The sequence below is a fragment of the Gavia stellata genome, chromosome 8, assembly GCF_030936135.1.
Source record: "Gavia stellata isolate bGavSte3 chromosome 8, bGavSte3.hap2, whole genome shotgun sequence".
NCBI classification, from domain to species: domain Eukaryota; kingdom Metazoa; phylum Chordata; class Aves; order Gaviiformes; family Gaviidae; genus Gavia; species Gavia stellata.
In genome coordinates this window covers 18392528-18414799 of record NC_082601.1, presented here as the reverse complement: position 1 = coordinate 18414799, position 22272 = coordinate 18392528, and the positions used below count along the sequence as shown (strand labels likewise).

The 22272-nt window shown below is 62.2% G+C and overlaps 1 protein-coding gene across 1 annotated transcript; it reads right to left on the bottom strand.

Annotated features, from left to right (window-relative positions):
• Positions 1-9457: 9457 nt before the first annotated feature.
• On the bottom strand, positions 9458-22272 carry WNT6 (Wnt family member 6). The gene is made up of 4 exons (XM_059820628.1): positions 22196-22272; positions 13459-13679; positions 10204-10505; positions 9458-9919 (listed from the first exon to the last, which is right to left on the bottom strand). Exons 1-4 carry the CDS (start codon positions 22270-22272, stop codon positions 9458-9460), a joined length of 1062 nt encoding a protein of 353 aa, XP_059676611.1.

The following is a 22272-nucleotide window of genomic DNA, read 5'->3' as shown; positions in this document are numbered from 1 at the left end:
ATGGGTAAGTGTGCATGGGGTATGGAGAGAGTGTGCACTGTGTGGGGAGTGAATGTGCATGCAGAGGGTAAATACATGGGGCATGGAGTGAGTGTGCACAGGGAGAAGGGTGTGCGTAGCGTGGGATACATGGGGAGCATGAGGAGTGGAGATGATTGTGCCCATGGTGTAGGGTGTGCACAAGATTCTGGGGGTGCACAGGGATATCAGGGTATGTGCATGGGGGCTGGGTGTGCCTGGTATGAGCTGAGGGTTTTCAGGAAAGTGTCCCTGCCGGTGTGAGGCACATGGGTTCCTCTCTCTGTGCACAGCGGTAGAGCATGAATGGCACATACGGGGGGTGTGATACTGTGTGTGTGGGCACAGAACGTGGCCATGTACAGCCCATGGAGGCACCAGGCCCATTTTGGGCTCCCCTAGCCCAGTGCCAGAGCCGGGAAAGCAGTGCCATGGGTCTGATGCCTTTGGAGAAGCTGGCTTCCCTTGATGGGGCCGCTGAGCGCTTCCTGCCTTGGTTTCCCCACAAGCCTTCCTGGGCTGGGCACCCAGGTCATGCCTGTCTCCTTGGCACCATCACCCCAGCGCTCAGGTACCCCTTTCCCTCGTGGGGTCCCGCTGGGCAGGGGGTCTCCCATCTGGGAGCTGTGTGGTGGTCTTACAGGCTGTCCCTGTGTCCTGCTGCTGCTCCCCTCAGGATGGGAGGGTGGCTCTTGGAAAGCCCAGTGTAACTGAGCGAACACCATCTACCGCAATGCAGCCCCTTCCTAGCCATGGGGACACTTGATGTCCCCTGAGTTTGGGTCACCACCCTGGGGCTAGGGGGGGCTCTTCTTGGGTGCTGGTGGCTGGGGCCAGCAGGCAGTGCCCCCGCAGCTCCCTGGTGTCCCCAGCCACCACAGCCCACACCACGCTGGCTTTCGCACCGTAAACAGCCGGGCGGCAACTGGCAAAGCACTCTCCCCCCAGGCGGGCACCGCGCGTCTCCGTGCCGGCACAGCAGCGCTGGTGGGGGCTGCCAGCACCGCTTGCGTGTTGGTTCCTGTTTGCACTGGGGAGGAAAATGCATTTCCTTTGGGAAATAAGTTGCAATCTGGGGTTGGGCCCGAAGGCTGTGCTGTGCCCCCTGGGGACTCTGGGTGCAGGGGGGTGGCATCCCCACTGTGGTCCCTTTTGCAGTCCTGGGGGTGCTGGCTCTTCTTCTGCCCCCAGCTCTGCTCCCGAGCTGTGGGCAGGTGGGAGAACTGGCATGGGGCTGGCATCTACCCTCCAACTTCCCTGCCCATGCAGCTTGGCAGGAAGGGGGTGCAGACCCTTCTGTCCCTGAGTGTACAGAGAGGTCCCTTGCACAGCATCGCCTCAGCATCACGGCTCACATAGCAGCTGCCCTCCTGAATGCTCCCCCAGCACCCAGCGGGCTATGTGGGGTGTCCACCAGGAGTTTGGTAGTGATGTCAGGACCAACCCCAGCCACGCTGCCACCATAGGATGCTTGTCCCCTTGCTGCAGACTTCGGCTGATGGGAGGTGTGGTGTCAGGGCTGGGCAGAGCACACTGGGGTACTTGGAGGGGTGACACTCAATGGACCCCAATGTGGGGTCCACTGCTTCTGCCCTCCCCACCTCCTCCCACCCAAAACCAGGCTCCCGTGCTCCGTTTCCCCTCTGCACCCTGATACAGACTGGCTGGACCCCCCTTAGCAGGTGGGGGGGAGGCAGGGGAGCAGCCCCCTCTGCCAGGCAGCACCCTGGCTTGGGTGGCCCCAGCAGGTCATCACTACCCCTTGCTTTCTCATGCCAACCCAGGGCTTACACTCAGGCATGTGCTGCCCTTGACCTGGACCCACTGGAGGGTGTCGTGGGGACTCCCTTTGGGGGTCACCTGGCGAGAGCGGGGCTCCTTCCCACTGGAAGTCAACTCCCGCAGCTTCAGGGACCTGGCACCTGGGCTCCGGGAGCGCAGATGTTTGGTGTTCGTTAGGATCTTGCGCACAAATAAATGCCAAGGCAAATCAGAGTGGAAACGCTTTCATCCTCCTCCAGCCCTTAATGACATAATCGCTTCCAAGAGCGGGTGCCTCACTTGCAAGCTCCTGCTGACTTGGGGAGGAGGCCGGCCGCTGCGTCCCACTGTCTCAGTGCTCACAGCGGCAGCAGGCGGGGGAGGACCTGTTTCCTCATGTCCCAGCAACGTCCTGGGGCTGAAGAAGAGCCAGGTGAGCCCTTTGCTCCAGCCTTTCTTCTGCATCACACCGGCAAAGCCCTGAAGCACAAGATTAAGCATCTGTTGTGGCCCAGGGAGCCAGGGGCCTACAGGACAGGATCTGGCCCCTCCGAGCAGGGATGGGTGCAGGCAGGCATGCGAGGCTGGTGGAGGATGCTCTGGTGCTGATAGAGAATCAAGGCTCAGGGCAAAAGCGGCGCCTTTTGTGAGCACCGCATCTGTCCTTGTCACTGCTGCAGCCCCCCCAGTTGGGACACAGGGCCACGGGGCCGTGGGACCTGCCGCCTCCCAGCTTCTCTCCCATCTCCAGCACCCCTCAAGCAGCCCCGTGCAGAGGCCAGCCAGGGCTATGGGAAGCACTCAGAGCTGGCATGAAGGGTGTTGCTCCCCAGAGCCAGGGCAGGAAAGGTGACGGGGGTCCCTGGCACAGGGGACCATGGGTATACCCTTGCAGCTCTCCTGCCCAGACCAAGGCACCCAGGTAGTTCCCATCCTTCAGCAGATTACGTGGTGCCCCAGCACGTGCTTTGTGCAGAGGACTGAGGAAGCATCCATCCCTCTTCCTCTCCATCCTCCCTTCCCTCCATCCTTCTATCCCTCTGTCCTTCCATCCCTACTACCATCCCTCTCTCCCTCCATCCCTCTTGCCATCGCTCCATCTCTACACCCCACATCGTCCTGCTCAGCCTCCCGGCTGCCTGCACTTTCCCTGCTCCTTTCCCCTTCAGTTGTGCAGGAGCAGGTCCTGCCAGCACTGCACTCCACAGGCTCCACACCCTGAGGAGAATGGGGCTGGCTTTTCTGTTGTCATCTCCATCAGGACCCCTTTCCAGCACCTCTCCACGCAGCCCGTGGCTCCCTGGCTCTGTTCCTCCCTTCCCTCCCAGCAGGTGCCCTCCTTTAGCCTGTTCTCCCTTGGGGTAAGCAAACTCCAAGCCCTGTGCCCTGGACAATCATGCAGTAGTTTTCATAAGCACTGGATGGAGGGTCTCTGGCATCTCCTTGGAGCAGTGGGTCATCTTTCTGGGGCTTTGGGATCTCCAGGGATGATCCCCTACAGACCCATGGCAGGGAAGGGCAGGGGTTGAGGTCTCTGTGCTGTATCATGCTGCTCCCAGTTGATCTTGCAGACTGGCTGCAGGCCCATGGATGGGACCAGGTGACAGCACGGGGAGAGACCAGCCTGCTCCAGCCAAGCACAGTCTTGGCCATGCCGTAGCCTTGGAGGGGCTGATGGCCTCTGGGACCACCAGGTCCAGCCAGTCTGTGCAGGATGAGGCAGGTCTGCTAACACAGGGTAGGGGTGCAGGGGGAAGCACTGGGGAACCCCAAAGCATGGTGGAGCAGGAGGATGGACAGAGATGAAGTACCAGGACAGGCACCCAGCCTGACACCGCCGGGACCTGGAGGCCAGAGGGGAAGGGTGCTGGGAGCTGCATGGCTTGCAACCTTTAGCAGGGCATGCAAGCTGGTGAGGAGGAGGAGGACAAGGAGGAAGGAGAGGTTCACCGGGAGCCCATGCAGCCGGCCACACACCCAGCCTTCGCCGTCCTGCAGCACAGCTCTACTCACTCACCTGCCCGGCAGCACCCACAGGACCGGAGCGACGGCTGCGTGAGTCAGGGCTGGGCGTGGGGTCGGGGCGACCCTGCCTTTTGTGGCAGTGTTAGTCACCGTGCCAAGCTGCCCCAGTCCAGCAGCACTGGAGCCCCCAGCGTTGCTGCCCTCCCGCTGGCTCACACCCCGCGACCTGCCCGAGTCTGCTTGCCGTGACTCAGTAGCCAACCGCACGGCCACCTGGCCGGCCCGGCCAGTCCTCCTGGCTGCCTGGGGCTGGGGCGCTGGCAGGGCCCGGGGCAGCGGGTGCACGCCAGTCCCAGTGCTGTCGCTCGGCCACACTGCCCCTCGCGTCAGGGCGGAGAGGCAGGATCCGTCCACCTCCATCCACCCCCAGGAGCATCCTTGTGATGAGGCAGACCTTCACTCCTCATCCTTCTCCCAGCACCTGGCAGTGGGTGCCACAGTGGCAGCAGGGTGCAGGGAAGGGGTTGAAGCCCTGCTGTGGGTACCATTCTGCAGCAACCTCGAATGCCAGGGCTGGGGCAGGCCCCCACCCATGCTGCCTCCCCCACACCGCAGGGACTGGCCACGCAGGGGGACACCCCGTGGCAGAGCAGCCCCCGAGCTGGTTGGGGTGCTGGGCAAGCCACAGGCTGGGGGGGTGGGGAGGTGGCCGGACGGGGACTGGCCAAGCGTGTCTTCATGGCACTGCTGTGGGTGCCTCTCCCCTGTGGGGAGGGATGCACGGCCCCGGGGATGGGTGGAGGGTGCTGGTCCCCATGAGGGGTCAGCAGGGCATGGAGCCACCTCAGCAGCCCCTTCTCCCGCAGCTCTTCCCTCCAGGGGTAGGCTGAGTCAGAGCCCCCTCCCTGGAGTTGGATGATTACAGACCCCTCACGTTCACAGGCAGTGTCCGCAAACAGCATGTCTGGGGGTCCTTGTGCACCCCGTCTCCTGCCTGTTGAGGACTCATGCCCGTTGTCTGCCCCCTCTTTGGGTGCCCCAGGTCCCAGCACATCCCCTTGCTAGGGTGCTTGGGGATGCTGCAGCCGGGCTGGCCTGGACACCCCCTGCCAGCATCCTATCTCCCCCCTGCCAGAGCCAGCCACCATATGCACCAGAGAGTCCCGGGAAGAGAGCAGAGCCGGGAGCAGGGGGCTGGGGTGGGTCAGCAGAGCCCCCACGGCAGGTAGGGATGAGCTGGACCCTTCTGGGCAGGTCAAGGTGGATGTGACACAGTGGCTGCACGGGTGACATCTGTCACTGGGCGCTGGAGTGGGGACAGAGGACAGTTGCAGGCAGCTCCCTGGAGGGAGCAGCAGAGCCTGTAGAAGGAGAGCTGGAGGCCTCTGGGGAGAGCAGGGCTGGGCAGGCAGGAGCCCTGGCCGGGACTCAGCTCTGCTGGCCAGGCAGCCCCCTGCTTGGCACCCAGCAATGAGCAAGCAGAGGGACAGCAACCACGAGAACGGGGTTTGTCGGAGGTTTCAGGTGCTGCTGTCTGAGCCTTCCCTCAGCTGAGCTGGTATCCGGGTTTCTCAGCCTCCCCCTCATAGGCCTATCTGTGTTACTCCATACTTTCCTAAAAAAGCTTCTTTTTTTGTCAAAAACATTCTATTTTTGGTCTCAGTCCAGAGGGATTTTTTTTTTCAAGTTTGATTGAAGTAATCTGTCCAGCTGTTTTCAACTTGGGCAATTGAAGGGAAAATTTTGCTCTTCCCATTTGGAGAAAAAAAAAAAAAAAAAAAAGAAGCCATTAATGTTGCAGAGGTTTGGGATTCTTTCTTTTTTTTTTAACCCAAATATTATAAACTTCCTTTTTTCCCTTGGGAAGATCCTGCAAGTTTTGCAATGTAAACTACCCAGCACCAGGGATCTGGGCTACACACGCACATGTACAACTACACCCCCCGGACCCTCCAGCTACACGTGGCACCCACACAGCCACCCTTGTGCACCCCCGCCTTACACCAGCCCCCCAGAGCTGGGTCCTGTCTGAGCACTGCCCCCAAGAGCATGGGGCTGAGAGTTTGGGGGGAATAGGGGGGCTCATACATACGCACATGCACACTGCCCTGCACTTTCTTTCAAGTACAGTCTCACGCACACCCGTACGCATACACACCCCATGCACACAAATCCCCGTGTACAGGTCCCCAAGCACAGCCACCTGCACACCTCCGTGAACCTCCATGAACCCTCATGCACACCCACATTCACGCAGCCCCACGCACATCCCCCCGTGCACACCCCTATACACTCCCCACCATGCCCTCCCATACACACCCCCACGCAAACTCCCCGGCCATCCCCATGCCCCCCAGTGCACAACCCTGTACACCCCCCCATGCACTCCCCCATGTTTCCCATGCACACATACCCCCGGAGACCCCTGTGCCCACTCCTATGCACCTCCCCATGCCCACTCCCCATGTTCCCCATGCACCCCTCCATCTCCCAAATACACACGCCCCATCTCCCCCCGGCCCCCCCCAGCACTCCCCCGGGACACCCCCGCCGTGCCGTGCCGTGCCGCAGCTCCCCCTGGCGGCCGCCCGGCGCCGCGCCGGCTGCCCCGCCCCGCATCCCGGGTTGCCACGGCGACGGCGGGGATGCTGCGCCCCCCCGGGCTGAGAGCTGCGGGCTCTTGAGGGGTTTCAGCGGCCTCCTAGGGGTCTTGGGACCTCGGGGACTTCTAGGAATCTGGGGGCTCCCGGGGCACTTCTGGGGAGCTGGGGGACGAGGGGCTCCTGGGGACTGCTGGAGTGCTTCTAGGAGTTTGGGATGGGGTCCTAGTGGATGGGGAGCTCTTGGGGAGCTCCTGGAGGTCTGAGGAGCTGGGGGAACTGCTAGGGGGTTGGGGAGCTGGGAGATTGCTAGGGGGTGCTGCTGGCTGTTAAGCCCTCTCCAAACCCACTGGACCAGCTCCAGACCCTGCCTGGCTACCAGCATCACTTGCCTATGCCAGGGCCTCTCCTGGCTACCAAGGGGATGGATGTGGCTCTGCCAGCTCAGGGCCAGCAGGGAGCAGTGGCAGGGAGTTGGCAGCCCCCATAAGAGATAACCCTTCTCCACAGTTGGGCAGGGCACTTGGAGATATCCTGGAGGTGCAGAGGAGTCACCCCACAATCAGTGACCATGTGCCTCTCTCCACGTGAGAACCCCTTGCCCCTGCTCTAGCTCCATTTTCCAGCTTCTTCCCCTTCCACGTTTTTGGCTTTTGTGGTCTCCAGCCTTCAGAAGCTGTGATCTGGGGCAATGGCAGAGACGACACAGGTCAGATCCCCTACTCACAAGAACTACCCATCTTCCCCAGGGTTTATCCATGATCCAGACCTTCAGAGCCATGTCCATGCAGCCAGGAGCATGAAAGCAGCCCATTATGGGGAAACTGAGGCAGACTCCAGAGAAGGAGCTTGCTGAAGGTCAGAGCTGGCATGGAGCTCTACTCAGCTCAACCCATACACTCTGACATCTCACAGAGAGATTCAGAATCATCTAGTATAATTGACCTCAGTCTGGGATGGCTCCAGGGGAGAGCAGGGGTGACCCAAAGTTTCACAGGACCTGCCTGAACTGAGCTCCCCGGATGGGCAGTCCAGGGCTTGAGGTGTGCTCTGGAATTTCTAATTCAAAGGAACCTGCTCAGCCTACGAAATGCGTCGCTACGTCTCCCAGCACACAGACCCTGCATCTCTGCAGCTCCCCTCCTGCAGGGCCCTCCTGCTCCCACACAAGTCCTCCCTGTCCCAGACACACCCGCACAAACACAGTAAGATGCATGCAAACAAACATGCTCGCACACAGGTACATATGGGGACAGCATCACCGGCGCACACACACGCTGACAATTTGCCATGTATTCATAGACATGCATGAAGACACACGGGCCAACTTTTTTGCACCCCCACGAGGGGCTCACACACACAGTGATGGGTGCACACACAAGCTCACATGCACATGTATGGTGGTGAACACACAGAGACGTGTTACCTGCACGCGTACACACACGCACACCAAGCTGTTTGCATGCACAGGTACCTTCACCTGCACCCACCCAGCCCCGCTCACACCCACCCATGTGTTCCCACAGGCAGGCGCATGGCCGGGAGTTGCCGGCAGCCCCATATGCCTCCCCTCTCCCAGCACCACTGTGGGTAAGCCAGCAGGGAATTTCCAGCTGCGAAGCTGCAGCTGACAGATTTAGAGGGTCCCACCCCAGCACTCGCTGGGCCAAGTTAGTAGTTCACCAGCACCCTGCTTCCTCTGCCCTTCCCCGCTGGCTGCCTGGGCAGAGGCAAGGAGGGACCTGCTGGTGGGCATCACCAGCACCCCACTGCTGCTCCCCTTGCTTTGCAGTGTGCCCAGCATCGTGAGCTCTGCTCACGCCCTGCCTGGCAGTACCCAGTGTGCAGGGCATTGCCCACCTTGGCTGAGAGCCCTAGTAGTCCTTTTGCAGAGGGGTGGATGACCAAAGCCCCCATGCCCTGCATTGCTACAGCGTGGAGGGCAGGCATGGGAGCATGAACCTCTCTGCCCAGGCTCTGGCTCTGCTGACATCCCTCGGGGGGGTCCTCTGCCCAGCGTAGCATTGTCAGCCAAGCAGTTCTTCTCTGCAGTTACCTAAACCCCCACGCTGGGGAAGGCTGGAGAAAGGAGTTCCTGTGGGCTCTCTGCAGCAGGGGAGGGAACCCCTCGGAGACCCCCAGAGCCTCTGGAGCAGAGGGATGGCAGCCTGCCCACCTGGGCAGCCAGGCGGGCTGCTCCTCACCCTGTGTGTGCCCACAAAGGGCATGGGCTGATCAGGTTACCAAGACATGCCTGGCACCGTGCCAGCCAGGTGAGGCTGCACGTGGCCCACAGCATGCCAAGCGAATGCCTTGCATGCCACCAAGCCAACAGTGCTAGCGCCACACAGAGCTTCTCCGTGCCAGGCCCTACAGCGGGGACTGCAGCAACGGTGGCTGAAGGCAGAGTGAAAAGAATTGAGGATACCTTCAAGAAAGTCATAGACCATCACCATGGTGTCAGGGCAGCTAGCCGTACCTCCTGCACGAGGGGTGAGCGGAGGGACCGTGGACTGCAGACCGCAAACATCCCAGGTCTGGTGGTGGCAGGACACAAACTGGCATCCCAAAGCAACGGTGGCCATGGATGATGGGAGGAGAGCACCCACCCAGCCTGTGGGCTGCAGAGCGGGGCAGGAGAGCGCTCGCCCTCATCCACACTCATCTCCTGGCTCTACAACCACGGAGAAAAGCAGAGAGTGGATGAAAAATGAGCCAGGCTCTGCCATGGGTCCTAGCACGGCCAGCACAAACAGGAGGCTGGAGGGAGTCCAGCTGATCAGGACTCTCGGCAGGGGCAGGACAGCTCTCCGGCCGGTCCCATCCCAGTATGGCGGTCAGCACTTCCCAGCCCTCCCCAGGAAGCGCTGTGGCACACCAACTTTAAATAGCTTTATTAATGGAAGCTCTGCACCCGCAGCCCCCACCGCAGGGGCCATGGGGATGCCAGGCAGCCCCACACTGTCCCCCGGGGAAGCCGGGACTCCCCAGGGCACAGAGCTGGGCTCACCCACGCCGTCCCTGCCACCGGCTCAGCCTGTCTCTGTGCCGGGGGGGCTGCAGCGTGAACCTGGGGGTGGCCCCCCAAATTGTCCTCACCCAACCCTGGGCTGTCAGACGCAGAGGCTGAGCTCCTGACGGACGGAGCATTTGCGGCACTGCACCACGCAGCACCAGTGGAAGCGGCAAAGGCAGTTCTCCTCCAGCACCACCGTCTCATCCCGGTGCCCTCGCCCACAGCACAGCAGGTCGCACCCGCTCGTGTCCATGGCTGTGCTGTTGCAGACACGGCCCCGGGTGCCCAGTGAGCCTGTCTTACGGTTAGCTGAGCAGAAATCAGGCGAATCGGCTGAGTAGATGAGGTCCTGCTTGTCGGGAGGCTTGATGTTGTCGCCCACGGGGATGAGAGTTTTCCCGTCATTGCCCCCCATCACCTTGAAAGCCCCGTTGAAGCGCTCAAGCAGGCGGTCCCCCACCTCACGGAAATGGGGCATCTTCCGCCAGCAGGTCCGTAGGGTGCAGGAGCCGGACAGCCCGTGGCATTTGCACTCTGTCCTCATGTAGCTGCGCACTGCCTGGGGAAGAGACAGTGATGCTCAGCCCCCAGTCCCCCGCCTCCCTGCCCAGCACCCCCAGCCAAAACCCTGCCTTTTGGTGCTGCCCTGGCCTGGGGGAGGGTGCTGGGAGGGGCACAGGGGGTTTCCAAAGGACCTGCAAAGGGCTCCTGAAAGATATTGGTCCATATTTCACCCAAAGCTGGTGCAGGTACATGGCTTGGAGGAGATAAGGTGGAGGGTTGAGCTGGGTAGGGGCACGGGGGGGTGATGCTTGCGGAGGGCAGGGAGCGCGGGGGCCTTACCAAGCGCCCGGCTTCGTTGTTGTGCAGGTCGATGAGAGCTCGGATGTCATTTTTGCCTTTCTTGCTCTTGGCATCCATGAACTGCTGGGATTTCTCGTAGCCGAACTGCACGTCATCCCCGCAGCCCCCCCACTCCCAGGCCGTGCCCTCGGAGCCCGGACCCACTGTGGGCGAGGGGGGAGCCCGGCTCCGCGTCAGCTCGCAGCCACACTGCAGCAGCTCGCCCATGCTGCAGGCCTGCGTGATGGCGTGGCTCACCCCGGCTGCCGTGATGGCATACACGAAGGCTGTCTCCCGGATATCTGCAGGGGAACAGCCAGCGCCAGGATGTGGGGTCAGCTCTGGCAAAGACTCTGCAAGCAAAGCATCCCCCCACCAGCACCCCATGGGTGCTCAGACCTTCCCTTGTCCCCCTTCCTCTGTGCTCTGTGCTGTTCCCCCGGTGATGTACCCACCCCAGAGCCGGCTGCCTGGGGCAGGACCTGTCTCTCGCAAGCAGACATGCAGAATTTGGGGGATGGCCAGGCCCTGCCAGAGTTCCTCCACCCCAGCTGTACGGTTCTAGGGGCAAGAAACCTCCTGCCTCCTCTTGCAAGGATGGGTGCTTTTCCATAGAAAAGAGGGGAGCTGGTGCTGGCTGCAGGCAGGGGCGTCCCAGGTGACCAGGTGGTGCCCACAGCTTCCTCACACCACCCTGCAATGTCCCTCCAAGCAGTAAAAATCCCATCCCCAGCTGCAAACTGGCACCTGGACAGAAGCGCTGCGAGGGACACCGCGAGTGCCACTCACCCCTCTGCAAGGTGGCAGTGATGAAGCTGTGCTGCCCTCTCTCCCCCCATACCCAGTTTGCCACGGGGCGCTGCCTGCCCCCCTCCCTCCACCAGCACAGCCTCCACCCTGCAGGATTATTTATTATTAGTATTTGCTCCTGTCTCTCTCTGCTCCGGGACACGAATTCCAAGCATCCTTCCCCTGCCCAGACCTGCCGCTCACAGCCGCAGCCAGCGGGGGATTCTGGCAGCGGGGGTGCTCGGGGAGCTCCCACACTCCCCTCACCCTGTGCCAGGTGAACCCCTGCCCACCCAAATGCCAGGGCAGGGCTGGCTCAGGGTGGTGACACACAGGGGGTGCCCAGGGCATGGGGACGGAGGGGAAGGTGTGTTTGGGGGGGGGGGTGCCCCATCCCTCTGTCTCCAGCACTCTGACTTGGGGGGCTGTGGGAAGAGGGGTTCCTGGTCACTGGCTGCATGAGCAGCTCTTCCACAAGCCCACACAGCACCTGATTCCCACTGGTCTTGGTAGGAACTGAGCACACCAGTGCTTTGCCAGCAGTGCCACCCCAGGGACAGGTGCCCCCTGCCCTGGCCCTCCCGCCCCCCCTAAGCCACACGACCCCTGGGGTTCGCAGAGCCCTCGGCGGGCAGTCCGCAGCTGGCAGAGGTCCCCGTGCCACCCTGCCAGCTGGGCCCCGGGGGGATGCCGCTTCTCTGACAGCTCCTCCAGACACGTGGCTGCCCCCAAGCCAGCCTGCCCTGGCATGCTGTGCCTGGCACAGGAGGCAGGGGCGGAAGGGGGGATGGCCGTGACCGCATCGGGGAGGCCACGGCCGGGAAGCAGAGCCTATTGCAGTATCCTTGGAAAGAAGAGGCTGTTGGATGGGAGGTGCCCATCCGATGGCAGCTGGGAACCCCAAAAATGCTGGGATGGTTTATGCAGTCCCTGCAGGCTTACAGGGAGGCTGGTGCCTGTTGGCACGGCTCAGTGCAGGGCAAGCTCTCTGCTTCTGACACCCACAATGCAGCCTTGGGGACCTCCACACCTCTAGCTGGGATGTCCCGTGTCCTCAGAGTGCCAGGGGGTCCCAGCCTCACCACTGCCCCCAGGACATTGCTCATCTCCACCGTTCCAGCAGCAAGGCTGGGCCAGACAGAGTGGTGGCCCCTTCAGCAGCCCCGCGCCTGATGTGCCTGCATCTCCTCCATCCCAAGCTGTCCCTGGGTACCTGACAGCTCATCCACCAGCATCACCCAGTCGCCACCTGGTCTGGCCCTGGAATCCTGGCCCCACCCCGCTTCCAGTCTGGAGCCCTGCCTGGCACAGATCCCACCTGCCTCGCTGCCAGGTCAGTGTGAAAATAGGTGACTCCAGAGGCAAGACTGTTCCCTTTGTGCCCTGGCTCTCTCCCCTGGACCGAATACACCTCCCTGTGTTGGGGGGATCCCACACTTGCAAATCAGCTTCTTAAAAGAGCCTGCTCCCCCACCACATGCCAATGTCTCCCTTGGGGCCCCAGCTCTGCCACCCACTGGTACCCGCAGCTGCCGGGTGCCCAGGGCGCTCTGCCCTTGCCCTGCCCTGCCCCCAGGGAGGCCACCCTGACTCCCCTGCAAGGCCCAAGGGCATACCCGCTCTCCCTTGGCCTGGCGAATGCACCAGCAGATGTGATGGCCGAGGAGACCGGGGTTCGCTCCAGCATCTTCATCCGCCCCGGCACAGGTACCAATGTGGGAGCAGGGACAGGACTAAACTCACCACCCACTAAGTGGCCCTACCAGCCCGAGGTGCTTCATGCATCCCCCCCTTCTCTATCCACCCCCCCACCTCTCTCCCTGTGGACCATGGTAGGGCTTTCCCATCCCTTACAGATTCACAGGAGCCACCTCGTTCTGCCCCTGCTTGGGCTTTGATGCAGCTGGACTGGGCTTGGACCACTGTATCCACCTGGCTGGGACCTCCCCATCCCTCCCTGCCACCCCGCCCCTGTCCCTCGGGGTGACATCAGGGTGCCCTCCCAGTGACGCAGGGACAGGGGGCAAGTGCTCCTCTCATCTGCTCCCTGCAAGGCCAGGCGGAGAGATCTGTAGGGAACCCATGGGGCGAGGGGCAGCTCCCAGCGGCTGCGCGCTGCCTCCCACCCGGGCCCCTTCCCCCAGCACACCCCAGGGTGCCGGGGGAGCAGTAAATCACTGCCAGACGAGGGTGCATTCTTGGGCTTTGTGAAGCCCCGCACTGTCTGGGAGCATCGGTAATTGCTTCATTACAACATGGGGAGACATGTCCCGGCAGTAAAACCTCAGCATGACTGCACTGGGGAGCACTGAGCAAGCCCCTCCACACACACACACACACACACATACACACATGTTTATATGCCCAGACTCTGCTCCAGGAGTCCCGGGGAGGCACGTGGCCAGGCAGCTGGAGGCTGTGGTTTGCTTTTTAGGAGATGGGAGGCCGAGGAAGCGCTGGCCTTACCCTGCTGCAGGATCTTGCCGAAGTACTTGCTGTGGCTGGTGCAGTTCCAGCGGCGGAAGCGGAATTGGTACTGGCACTCTCGGACGCCCAGCTTGGTGCCCTTGGCCACCTCCTGCACGATCTCTGGCTCCAGCTGGCACAGCTCTGCCTGCTTCCCTGCCAGCCGCTTCGTCTTGCGGCAGATGCTGTTGGGGTCCATGACCAGGGGGCTCCCCACTGCCCTGCAGGAGGGACAGCGAGCAGAGCAAAACCAGCACCCAAGCCCAGAGGGGACCAGGGTGAGGATGGGGCATGGCCAGACCTGCTCCCAGGGACAGAGCGGGGCTGCGGGGCAGTGACGACGGCTCAGCCCTGAGCCTGGGTGACAAGGGGACAGGGAGAGGTATGCAGGGAGGGCAGGACAAAAAGCATGGGTGGCACCTGCGTGCCAGCACCCAGGGGATACTTTGCCCTGCCCAGCCAGACGGGGAATGGGGGAGATCCCCAGCTATGGGGCTGGCTGGAGGGTGATGCCAGCACATGCCACTCCACACCCCGAAGCCCTTGGGAACATCCCTGGGGGTGATGGCGGTGTCCCCAGTGGGAGGTGGCAGAGACGCTGTGCTGCTCAGCACCTGCTCTTTGGGTCTGGCGCTGACCCGGCACAGCCCTGGCATCACGGTGTGACCGATGCCCAGTGTAGCTGCGGCTCCCAGAGCCCTGTGGGTGCAGCAGGGAGCCCAGCCAGTGCTCTTCGCGCGCCTCCCCCTCTCCAGGGGGACTGGCTGCTTTACCCCGTGGGAGACGAGCTGAGTGACCTTGCTGGCGATAAAACCCCTTGGCTGCTGGCCAGCCTCCCATGCTCGCCTCCCCCTACCCAGGCACCGGCCCTGGGGGAACGGATTCGCGGGCGGGTGCGGGCACACGAGGGAGGGATGCAGGTGGCAGCGCCAGCTCTGCCGATGCCAGCACAGGAGGGCAAGTCTCACTTGGGCCCATGCCAGAGGCGGCTCCTCCTTGCCAGCACAGCTGGAGCGAGGTGCCTGGCTCTCCAGGCTGGGAGGCAAAGTCTGAGCACGACAACGCGCTCCCCAGCATGCCGCTGGCTACAGAAACTCCTGTACTTTCCCCACACATTTTGCCTGGAGTGCCCTCCGTGGCACGGCTCGTGCAGCTGCACAGTTCGCCGGCACCGTGCCCCGTGCTGGGGCGGGCGATGCTCCAGCTCCGCCGCCGGCAATGCCGGAGCTGCAGCGGGCAGAGGGCAGGCACGCCGCGCTGACAGCCTCCCGCCCACGCCGCCCGTCCCATGGCACGGAGACTGCGTGGCCATGGGCCACCCGAATTTAGCTCGCCCCGAACACAGCCCCACTCAGTTTCCCCTTGCCTCCAGCACCGCTCCCATGGGCTCAGAGCTCATCCTGCTCGATAACATGGTTTTCCTGGCTGTGGATGCCCACAGGACCCCAGGGCTGGACTCAGCATCCCCCAGCATTTTAGGATGCCCGAGGACTGTGAGGCCATGTCCCCTGGAACCCCCTCCAGGGGGGGAGCAGCGCTCGGGCAGCCCGTGATGCCGGCAGCCCTGCTCGCTGGGGAGCACCGGCTGTGCTGCAGCTTCCAAACCCAGACCTTTATAGTCTGGCCAAGCCCCAGGGGCTCGAAAATCACAAGCTGAATCTCGGTGTTTAACTATGTTCTGGGTTTCCTTTTCGCTCTCGCGCAGCTGGGGGGCTGTGTTCGGAATACCAGGCTGCAGGACTTCGCTTGCCATCCTGCCCCAAGTGCAAACGCTCTCCTAGCCCCTTCTTTGAAGCCCGAGGTCCTGCCAGGGTCCCCCTGCCCCACGCCAGGCTCCCAAGCTGCCCACATCTCCTGCCCACCAAACCCCAGCTGGGTTTGGGGAGGACACGTGCCCTCTCGCACAGGCTGGAGACGGAGCCCTTATGCTTTGGTTGGAGGTTTAAAGGGTTAAAAAGCTCAACCAAGAGGCACAGCCTGGAAGGGTGACCTCCAGCAGGGAAACTGAGGCAAGCCCACACTGCTGTTGGGGAGCACCCATCTCCCTTTGCTCCCCACAGCTCAGTTTCCCTTTGCTGCATGATGCACGGGCGCCTCTGCAAAGGGATGGGGCAGCTGGGGAAGCACCGCGGGGCCGTGGCTGGGCTGGCACGGGTCCCCCACCGATGGGGAAACTGAGACCCATGTGGAAAGCCACCAGCAAGCTTTTCCAGTCCCATCCCACGATGACCACATGGGGACTCAAGCCTCCATGCCGGGCTCTGAGCTTGCCCTCCTGGGGACCGTGGGCTCCCGACATCCCCAACGGGACGACGGAGGTTTGGCCGCCTGCTCCGGCAGGATGGGGAAGAACGGGAGCTGGGACAGGACTTTCATTAAGAGACAACTCTTTGTACTCATATGAAAACGATGCGCCAGCCCCCCAGGGCCATCAGATCAAATGCTGAACTGCGGCTCACCCCGGCCCACCGGATCAGGCCGGGAAGAAGAGCTCAGCCCCGCAGGGCTGGGGGGCGGCGGGCGGCTCGCCGGCACCGCGGGGGTCCCCACCCATGGCCCGGGCAGCGGTGAGGCCGGTGGGAGCACGCGGGAGCTCGCCGGCCATGCCGACAAGGCGTGGGGTGGGCTGCCTAAGTCCGGCGCGATATTAATTTCCGCTGGGCTCCGCTTTCTGGCACGGGGAGGCTGCCGGGAGCCCGAGAGCTGTTTTGCTTTGGAGGGGTTGGGGGGGGGGGGGGGCGGGGGGGAGACAAGGGCAAGAAAAATGCTGCCAAACTGCTACCGCTTTGGCAAGGGCTCCGGCGCGGGGCCCAGATCTGCCTGAGCTTGTCCTGCTCCAAGGCCTCCCGCATCTACAATTAAGGTGCCCCACCTCTGCCGCCGGGCACTCCTCCCCCTGCCCTGGTGAAGGAACCGGGTCGCCAGCCCAGCTCCCCCCAACCCGCCTGGGGCACACCGGCCCCCTGCCACCTCCTGCCTGGCAGCCCCCGGCCGGGCCCAGCGCCTCGGCGGCATCCCTCCCGCCTGCCCCCGGTGCCCTTTGCCTGCTGCCGAAGCTGCCGCCACGTCGCTGCCACCTGGCACCGAAAGGAGCCAGGACTATGAGCCCTGCTTTCCTCCCTGATTCCCAGCTCCCCTCTGCGAGGAAAACAACCCCCGTTGCCGAAAGGGGAAACTGAGGCACGGAAGAAGATCTGCAACGTGCTGCCGAACTGCTGCTGCAACCCTTCGACTGCCGGAGCTGCAGCCTGAGCCCGGTCTGGGTGACACAGAGGAAACAGGAGTCACCGGGACTTCTGATGCAACCCCTGTGCTTTGGATGCGATTCCTGCTGCGACAGAGCCGGGGCTTCTAAAAGCCATAATCACCAGCTTTTTCGGCTCAGCTCAGGGTCATGGAGCCTCCAGCATGTCCCGATCTGGTTCCCAGCCAAAATCATAGACTGAGGAGCCTGGCACAAGTCCCCATCTCCCCCTTGGACATGGGGATGGTGTGGAGCAGGGCTTCTTCTGGCCCCTGCCAGCGAACCATGATCGAAGGGAGCCAGTGGGGTCCCAGTTTGCAGGGACCCGATGGAGAGGGGCTGGCAGAGCCATGCGGCGAGGAAGAGGATGGTCAACCTTCATAAACAGCACCTGCATCTTGGGTGGAAAAATGTCTTCTTTGGTCCTGACGGCCCTGAAACCCCGAGGGAGAGCAGTGGTTGTGTCATGCCAGCTCCACATGGGACCAGCTAGGTCTGCACCCGTTGAGTACTGCTGCCTGGGCATTCCCATGTGGCAAGGGGACCCCGCTGTGGGGTAGCAAGGGTATGGCCTGCCTCACATCCAGGTCTCCGTCCCAGCCCCTGGATGCCTTCAGGAGGGAGATGCAGGGTGCCAGGGTACCCAGCCCATCGCCCCGAGCTAACAGGCACTTCTTCACCTGCTTGCAGAGGCTAAAGCCGCAGGATGCCAGCCCTGGAGAGCCGAGCTCCATCCCCATGGGGACAGGTCACCCTGCATCCCACCCAGTGGTGTCACACTCAGTGACAGCCCTGCAAGGAAATCGGACCTGATGGGAGTCCGTCTCTTTCCAAGCCTTGCAAACAGGGCGAGGGGGGGACGCACATGAATTTTCACCTGTCCAACTTTCCCTTCATCCCACGCAGGCGCAGAGTGGGTACCCAGCCCCTCACCTGGGGCAATGCGTAGGTGCTGCCACTAACCAGGGCAGCCGGGTGTGGAAAGCGAAGGAGGTGCACAGGGGGGTGAGTAAGCAGCAAGTCACTGCCCTGGGGGGCACAGCTGGGGCTCGGCTGCCGAGCAGCGCCAGGGGCACTGAGGGAGCAGGAAATGCTGTGGGTCCAGGAGAGCAGGGGGACGCTGTTCCCTGCCCTCCTCCTCGCACCTCCTCAGCAAGGCTGGGATGCAAATAGCTGGGAAGCTGCCCAAAGGAAAGAGGCTTTGGCATGGCATGGCGTCAACCCACGGACCTGCCGGCTGCAGGGTCACGCCGAGGCCGGGCGCTCCCGAGCAGGAGCTGCCCAAGCTTGTGCTGTGGGTACCGGCCAGGGATGGAGGGAGCATGTGCCCACAGAGACAGCCATCCCGAAGCCGTGTCCAAGCCCTGGAGGTGCTGGGATGAGAAGAAAGGGGTACACACCGCCTGGTCACTGTGTCCTTCCTCCAAGCGCTCGTGGAGACTGGAGCTGGGGTGGCATGAGGGCTGGGCCAGCATATGGCCAAGTGTGGGTGCCACGTGTGGTGGCAGGACCCTGTACATCCATGACCCCTCATGAGTGAATATCGAGGTGCGCCCAGCTCTGCCCAGCACTCTCCTGCACAGGGGGGACTCGAAGGGATCAAGCCTCTGATGCCAAGCCCGGCCAAGCCCTTCAGCTCAGGGCATGCGCAGGGCAGGGCTGGGCAGCCTGGGTGTCACCACAGGAGAGTAGAGGAGACCAGGAGCAGGGACAAGGGATGGCATGGGAGAAAGCTCCATTGTCTTTGGGGCAGGACACAAGTAGCCCAATTATGGAGCCGGTGCCATCTCAAAGAGCGCAAGGGAAACATTTTCCCTTTGAAAAACCCAGCAGGTCAGCAGCTGCTGCAGAAGGGGCACAGGGAGATGCCACTGGGCAGGGGCTCCCTTGCTGGGAGGTGCTTTGCTGCCCACACAGCGCTCCTCCAGGGGTGAGGGCATGCCCGGGACGGCCAGGCAGCCCAGTCTGCTGGGCGCCATGGGTGGCCGTGGGCTGTGGGGTGGCGGGTGTGGGTCAGCAGGCCCAAGGGGGTGACTCACGATGCTCACCCCCAGGCACACAGGCAGGGTCCTACAGTCCAGCAGCCTGCCCTTACAGCCTGCAGACAGCACAGGTGGTGCTGGTTGGGGCAGCAGAGAAGGGGAGGCCACCGGCTAATGAAACCCACCCAGGAGTGTGTGGTTTTGGGGGGCGCAGGGCCGGGACCCCCTCAAGTAGGGGTGCAGCCACGGGTGCCAGTGGATGGGTCCTCCCTGAGCCGGCATCTGGAGGAGCTGTACTGAGAGCTGGAGACACGCTGCCTGTGGGCATGCATGGGAAGGGGACGCAGGGCAGGCGTCAGTCCCTCTGGGCCACCTCAGACCCACAGCTGGAGCAGAGAATATCTCACCTGGGATGGTTTTCCCCCTTGCTCTCTCTTCTACCTCCCAACTGCTCTCGGCCATGCCCACAGAGAGCTAATGGGCGTTGGGGTACTGGGGAAGCCCAGGCTTTGCTCACCCCCATCCCCATGGTGCCTCCATCCCTGTGAGCGCAGTCCAACCACAAACCAGCCTGGCTGAAATCCTGCCCTCAACCTTCCCGGGGCTCCTGAGACACCAGGTTTTCCAGCCCCGTATCCCTGCACCCTCCGGGCCAGCCCGGGAACCCCAGGCAGCCCCTACCTTTCCTGCTCAGGAAGGAATCACTGGTGCACAAGGAGTTGGATGAGAAACACAAAAAGATGAAGGGAGGAGGAAGAAAGAGATTTTACAGGACTGGTGGGAGCAAGGAGAACCTGTTCCCTGCAGCCTGGCACTAACCAAGGGACCGGCAGCACCTGAATGTCACATCTTCCCCATTGGCCCTGGCCATAGCTGACTCCCCTCTGCCATGGAAAGGTTCGTGTGTATGCCCGTCCCCTGTTCCTCTGTCTCTTCTTAGACACAGGGGCACAGGGGCTATAGGACAAGGGTGACTGTATCTTCAGTGAGCCCTCTGAGGATATCCTGCCACAATGAGGATGCTCTTTCTCAGGCTACAATATCATCAGCATGATGTCACCGCTCAGACATCGCACCCAAACCTTTTTCTGTAGATGTAGCCATCTGCCAGGATCCCAACAGGCGCCGTTACCATCTGCAAGAGGCCGAGCCCTGCTGCATGCCTGGGCTGGGGACAGCCCGCCCCGGGACCCAGCCCCACTGCACCTTGCCGTGCCACTCTCACAAATCAGTTTGTCACCAGCGTGGGAAAAAAATGCCTCAAAAAGGCAGCCCCTGCGTCCCCCTGCACTGCACAGCCAATGCGCCCAGGGGTGGGATGGGGTGGCGGGTAAAGACCTTCCTTTCCTGCCCAGGGCAACATGCCCCCTTGGCTAAGCACCCACAGGTGCTCCAGGTGAGTGTGCAGAGATGTACACATGAAGGCGTGCCACCAAGTTCCCTATGCATTGGTGACAGGGACAGTAAGGAACAGCTCTACCAATGCCACCAGCCCTGGGGGTTCCAGGAGCCCTGGCACAACACATGGCTGCACCCTTGAACCCCTCCTCACCAAAAGAAAACCCACAGTCACCAGTGCTACCCAGATCTGGGAAAGAGGACGGGTACCAGCAGCAGGCACATGGGAAGATGCCCGTCTCAACTGGGCTCAAAGGGCTGGGCAGCACCCGGACCTCTCTCCCCGACACGGGAAGAGCTCCCTGGAAATGAGGGATGATCTCAGCCGGGGGCCGGAGATCCCAAGCTCTGGGGGAAGCAGCTCGTGAATCAGCTGGCTGCTCCAGTGCCCCATCCTGGGAAGCCCGGCACATCCGTTTGGTGGTGCTGGTGGCTTCATCACCTCCTCCCGGCTCACTGGCTCTGGGCTCCAGAGTGAAGCAGAGTGCATGCTGGCGATCCCCCTGCGGCCACTCCACTGCCCGACGCATGTGGCCATGCGTGCAGCTGGGTTATTAGTCTTAAATTAAAGGTTCCTTTTCTTCTTCTTTTTTAATAGAAGAAAAAACAAGTGTGACCCCTTGCCCTCCTCTGCCAAATACTGCTACTCTCCCCAAGCCGGCGCTGCTAGCACACGCACGGCATGGTCACGGCACCAGCAGGACCCGGGCTCGGCAGCGAGACACAGCTCTGAGCAGCCGGGGAGGAGGGCAGCAGTACCCCAGCACCCTGCCCTTGCCGGTGCTGTCTGCCTGCCCCTGAATTGAAGGCAAAGAGAACTCCCGCTTTACCCCTGCCCTTTCCAGCCATGGGCTGGGTGGTATTGATGTCCCTGGAGATGGGGTGCGGGGCACGATCTTGGGGGTGAGGGCTCACCGGGTGGGTAGTGAGGCTGGGGTAGAGAAAGAGGAAAGAGCTGAAGGGACAGCCTTGTGTGTGGAGCAGCAGTCTGAGAATTAGCCAGGGGAAAAACAGCAGGATGGACCATGCCCCAGGATGGTGCAGCTACCCCGAGGTGGGTGGCGGGGAGCAGGGGGACCCTCAGCATGCACCCAGCCCCGGCCAGGGCTCACCCTACCTTGGTCTCCCCTCCTCTAGCAAAAAAATAAGGCAAGCCTCTCTCAGAGCCGAATTAAACCCTTCCCTAGCAATAAACACTGTGCTTGGGCTCTGGGTCCAAACTCTCAACTGGTGTAAAACCATCCGTAACGGCACGATTTATACCCACCAAGGCCCTCCCTGCTTTTGCCCTGCACCCCTGGAGCCAAGGCTAGCAAAGGGGATGGAGCCACAGAATAAATCACTGGCGGGCAGGCGGGGGACCGGGAAGGGAAAGGCTTATGGAGAGCTTTATTTTAGGGGTCAAAAGAGTGTGACAATGTGGAGACGAATAGCCTCAGATAATGAATGATAACCCGGACGGCACGCCGGGGAGCTGGAATCTAAGCACTTAAAACCGGATAAAGACAGGCTGGGTGAAATTCTTAATAGATTTAAATAGTTCATGTTTCGACAGATACCTGGGCTTTCCAAGGCTGGGTCCCAGCTCTGCGCCTGTAATGAATCCCCCACCCCCTCCGGTATCCTGCAAGGCACCGTCTCTGCGTCTTTGCCTTTGATGAAGGCACCATTACAAACAGGGGTTTTGTCCCCGCCGCGTTCAGGCCACCGCTCAGGAGGGGACACCATAGGGACCCTCGGGCTTTTAATTAAAGTTGACTTATTGGAGAAGTCGGGAGGCCCCTACCCCCGCTTCCCCTCCCCACAGGCACACAACCCTCCCAGGCTGTGGGCTTGGGGTGCGGGGAGGCAGGCTGCAGCTCTCTCCACAGGACCTGGGTGCCCTGTACTCCCGGGGTCCCTCAGCCTGCTGTCCCCACCCTCGTGTGCCAAACCCCGACAGCATGGGGGTGCCCCCGAGCTGGATCCACCCAGCCAGCGAGCAGCGGTCCCCACCCAAAGGGTGCCCTTGGTGTAGGGGACTCTGTCCCCAAGCTGGGGTGGGGGGACCACCCGCAGAGAGCGAGGGACCCTGCGCGCCCTCCTGACACCCACCCTGGGATGTCCTACTCACCACCAGAGCCCGATGATGTTGGCGGGGCAGAGGAGGATGAAGAAGAGCCCCAGCTGGGTCCGGGAGGAAGGCAGCAT

Coding starts and splice junctions, on each gene's coding strand:
- WNT6 (XM_059820628.1), bottom strand. CDS start 22,272: ATGCTGCCTTCCTCCCGGACCCAGCTGGGGCTCTTCTTCATCCTCCTC. Junction 10,506..13,458: donor CGGCAAGATCCTGCAGCAGG/GTAAGGCCAGCG, acceptor GTTCCCCTGCAG/ATATCCGGGAGACAGCCTTC. Junction 9,920..10,203: donor ACAACGAAGCCGGGCGCTTG/GTAAGGCCCCCG, acceptor TCTCTTCCCCAG/GCAGTGCGCAGCTACATGAG.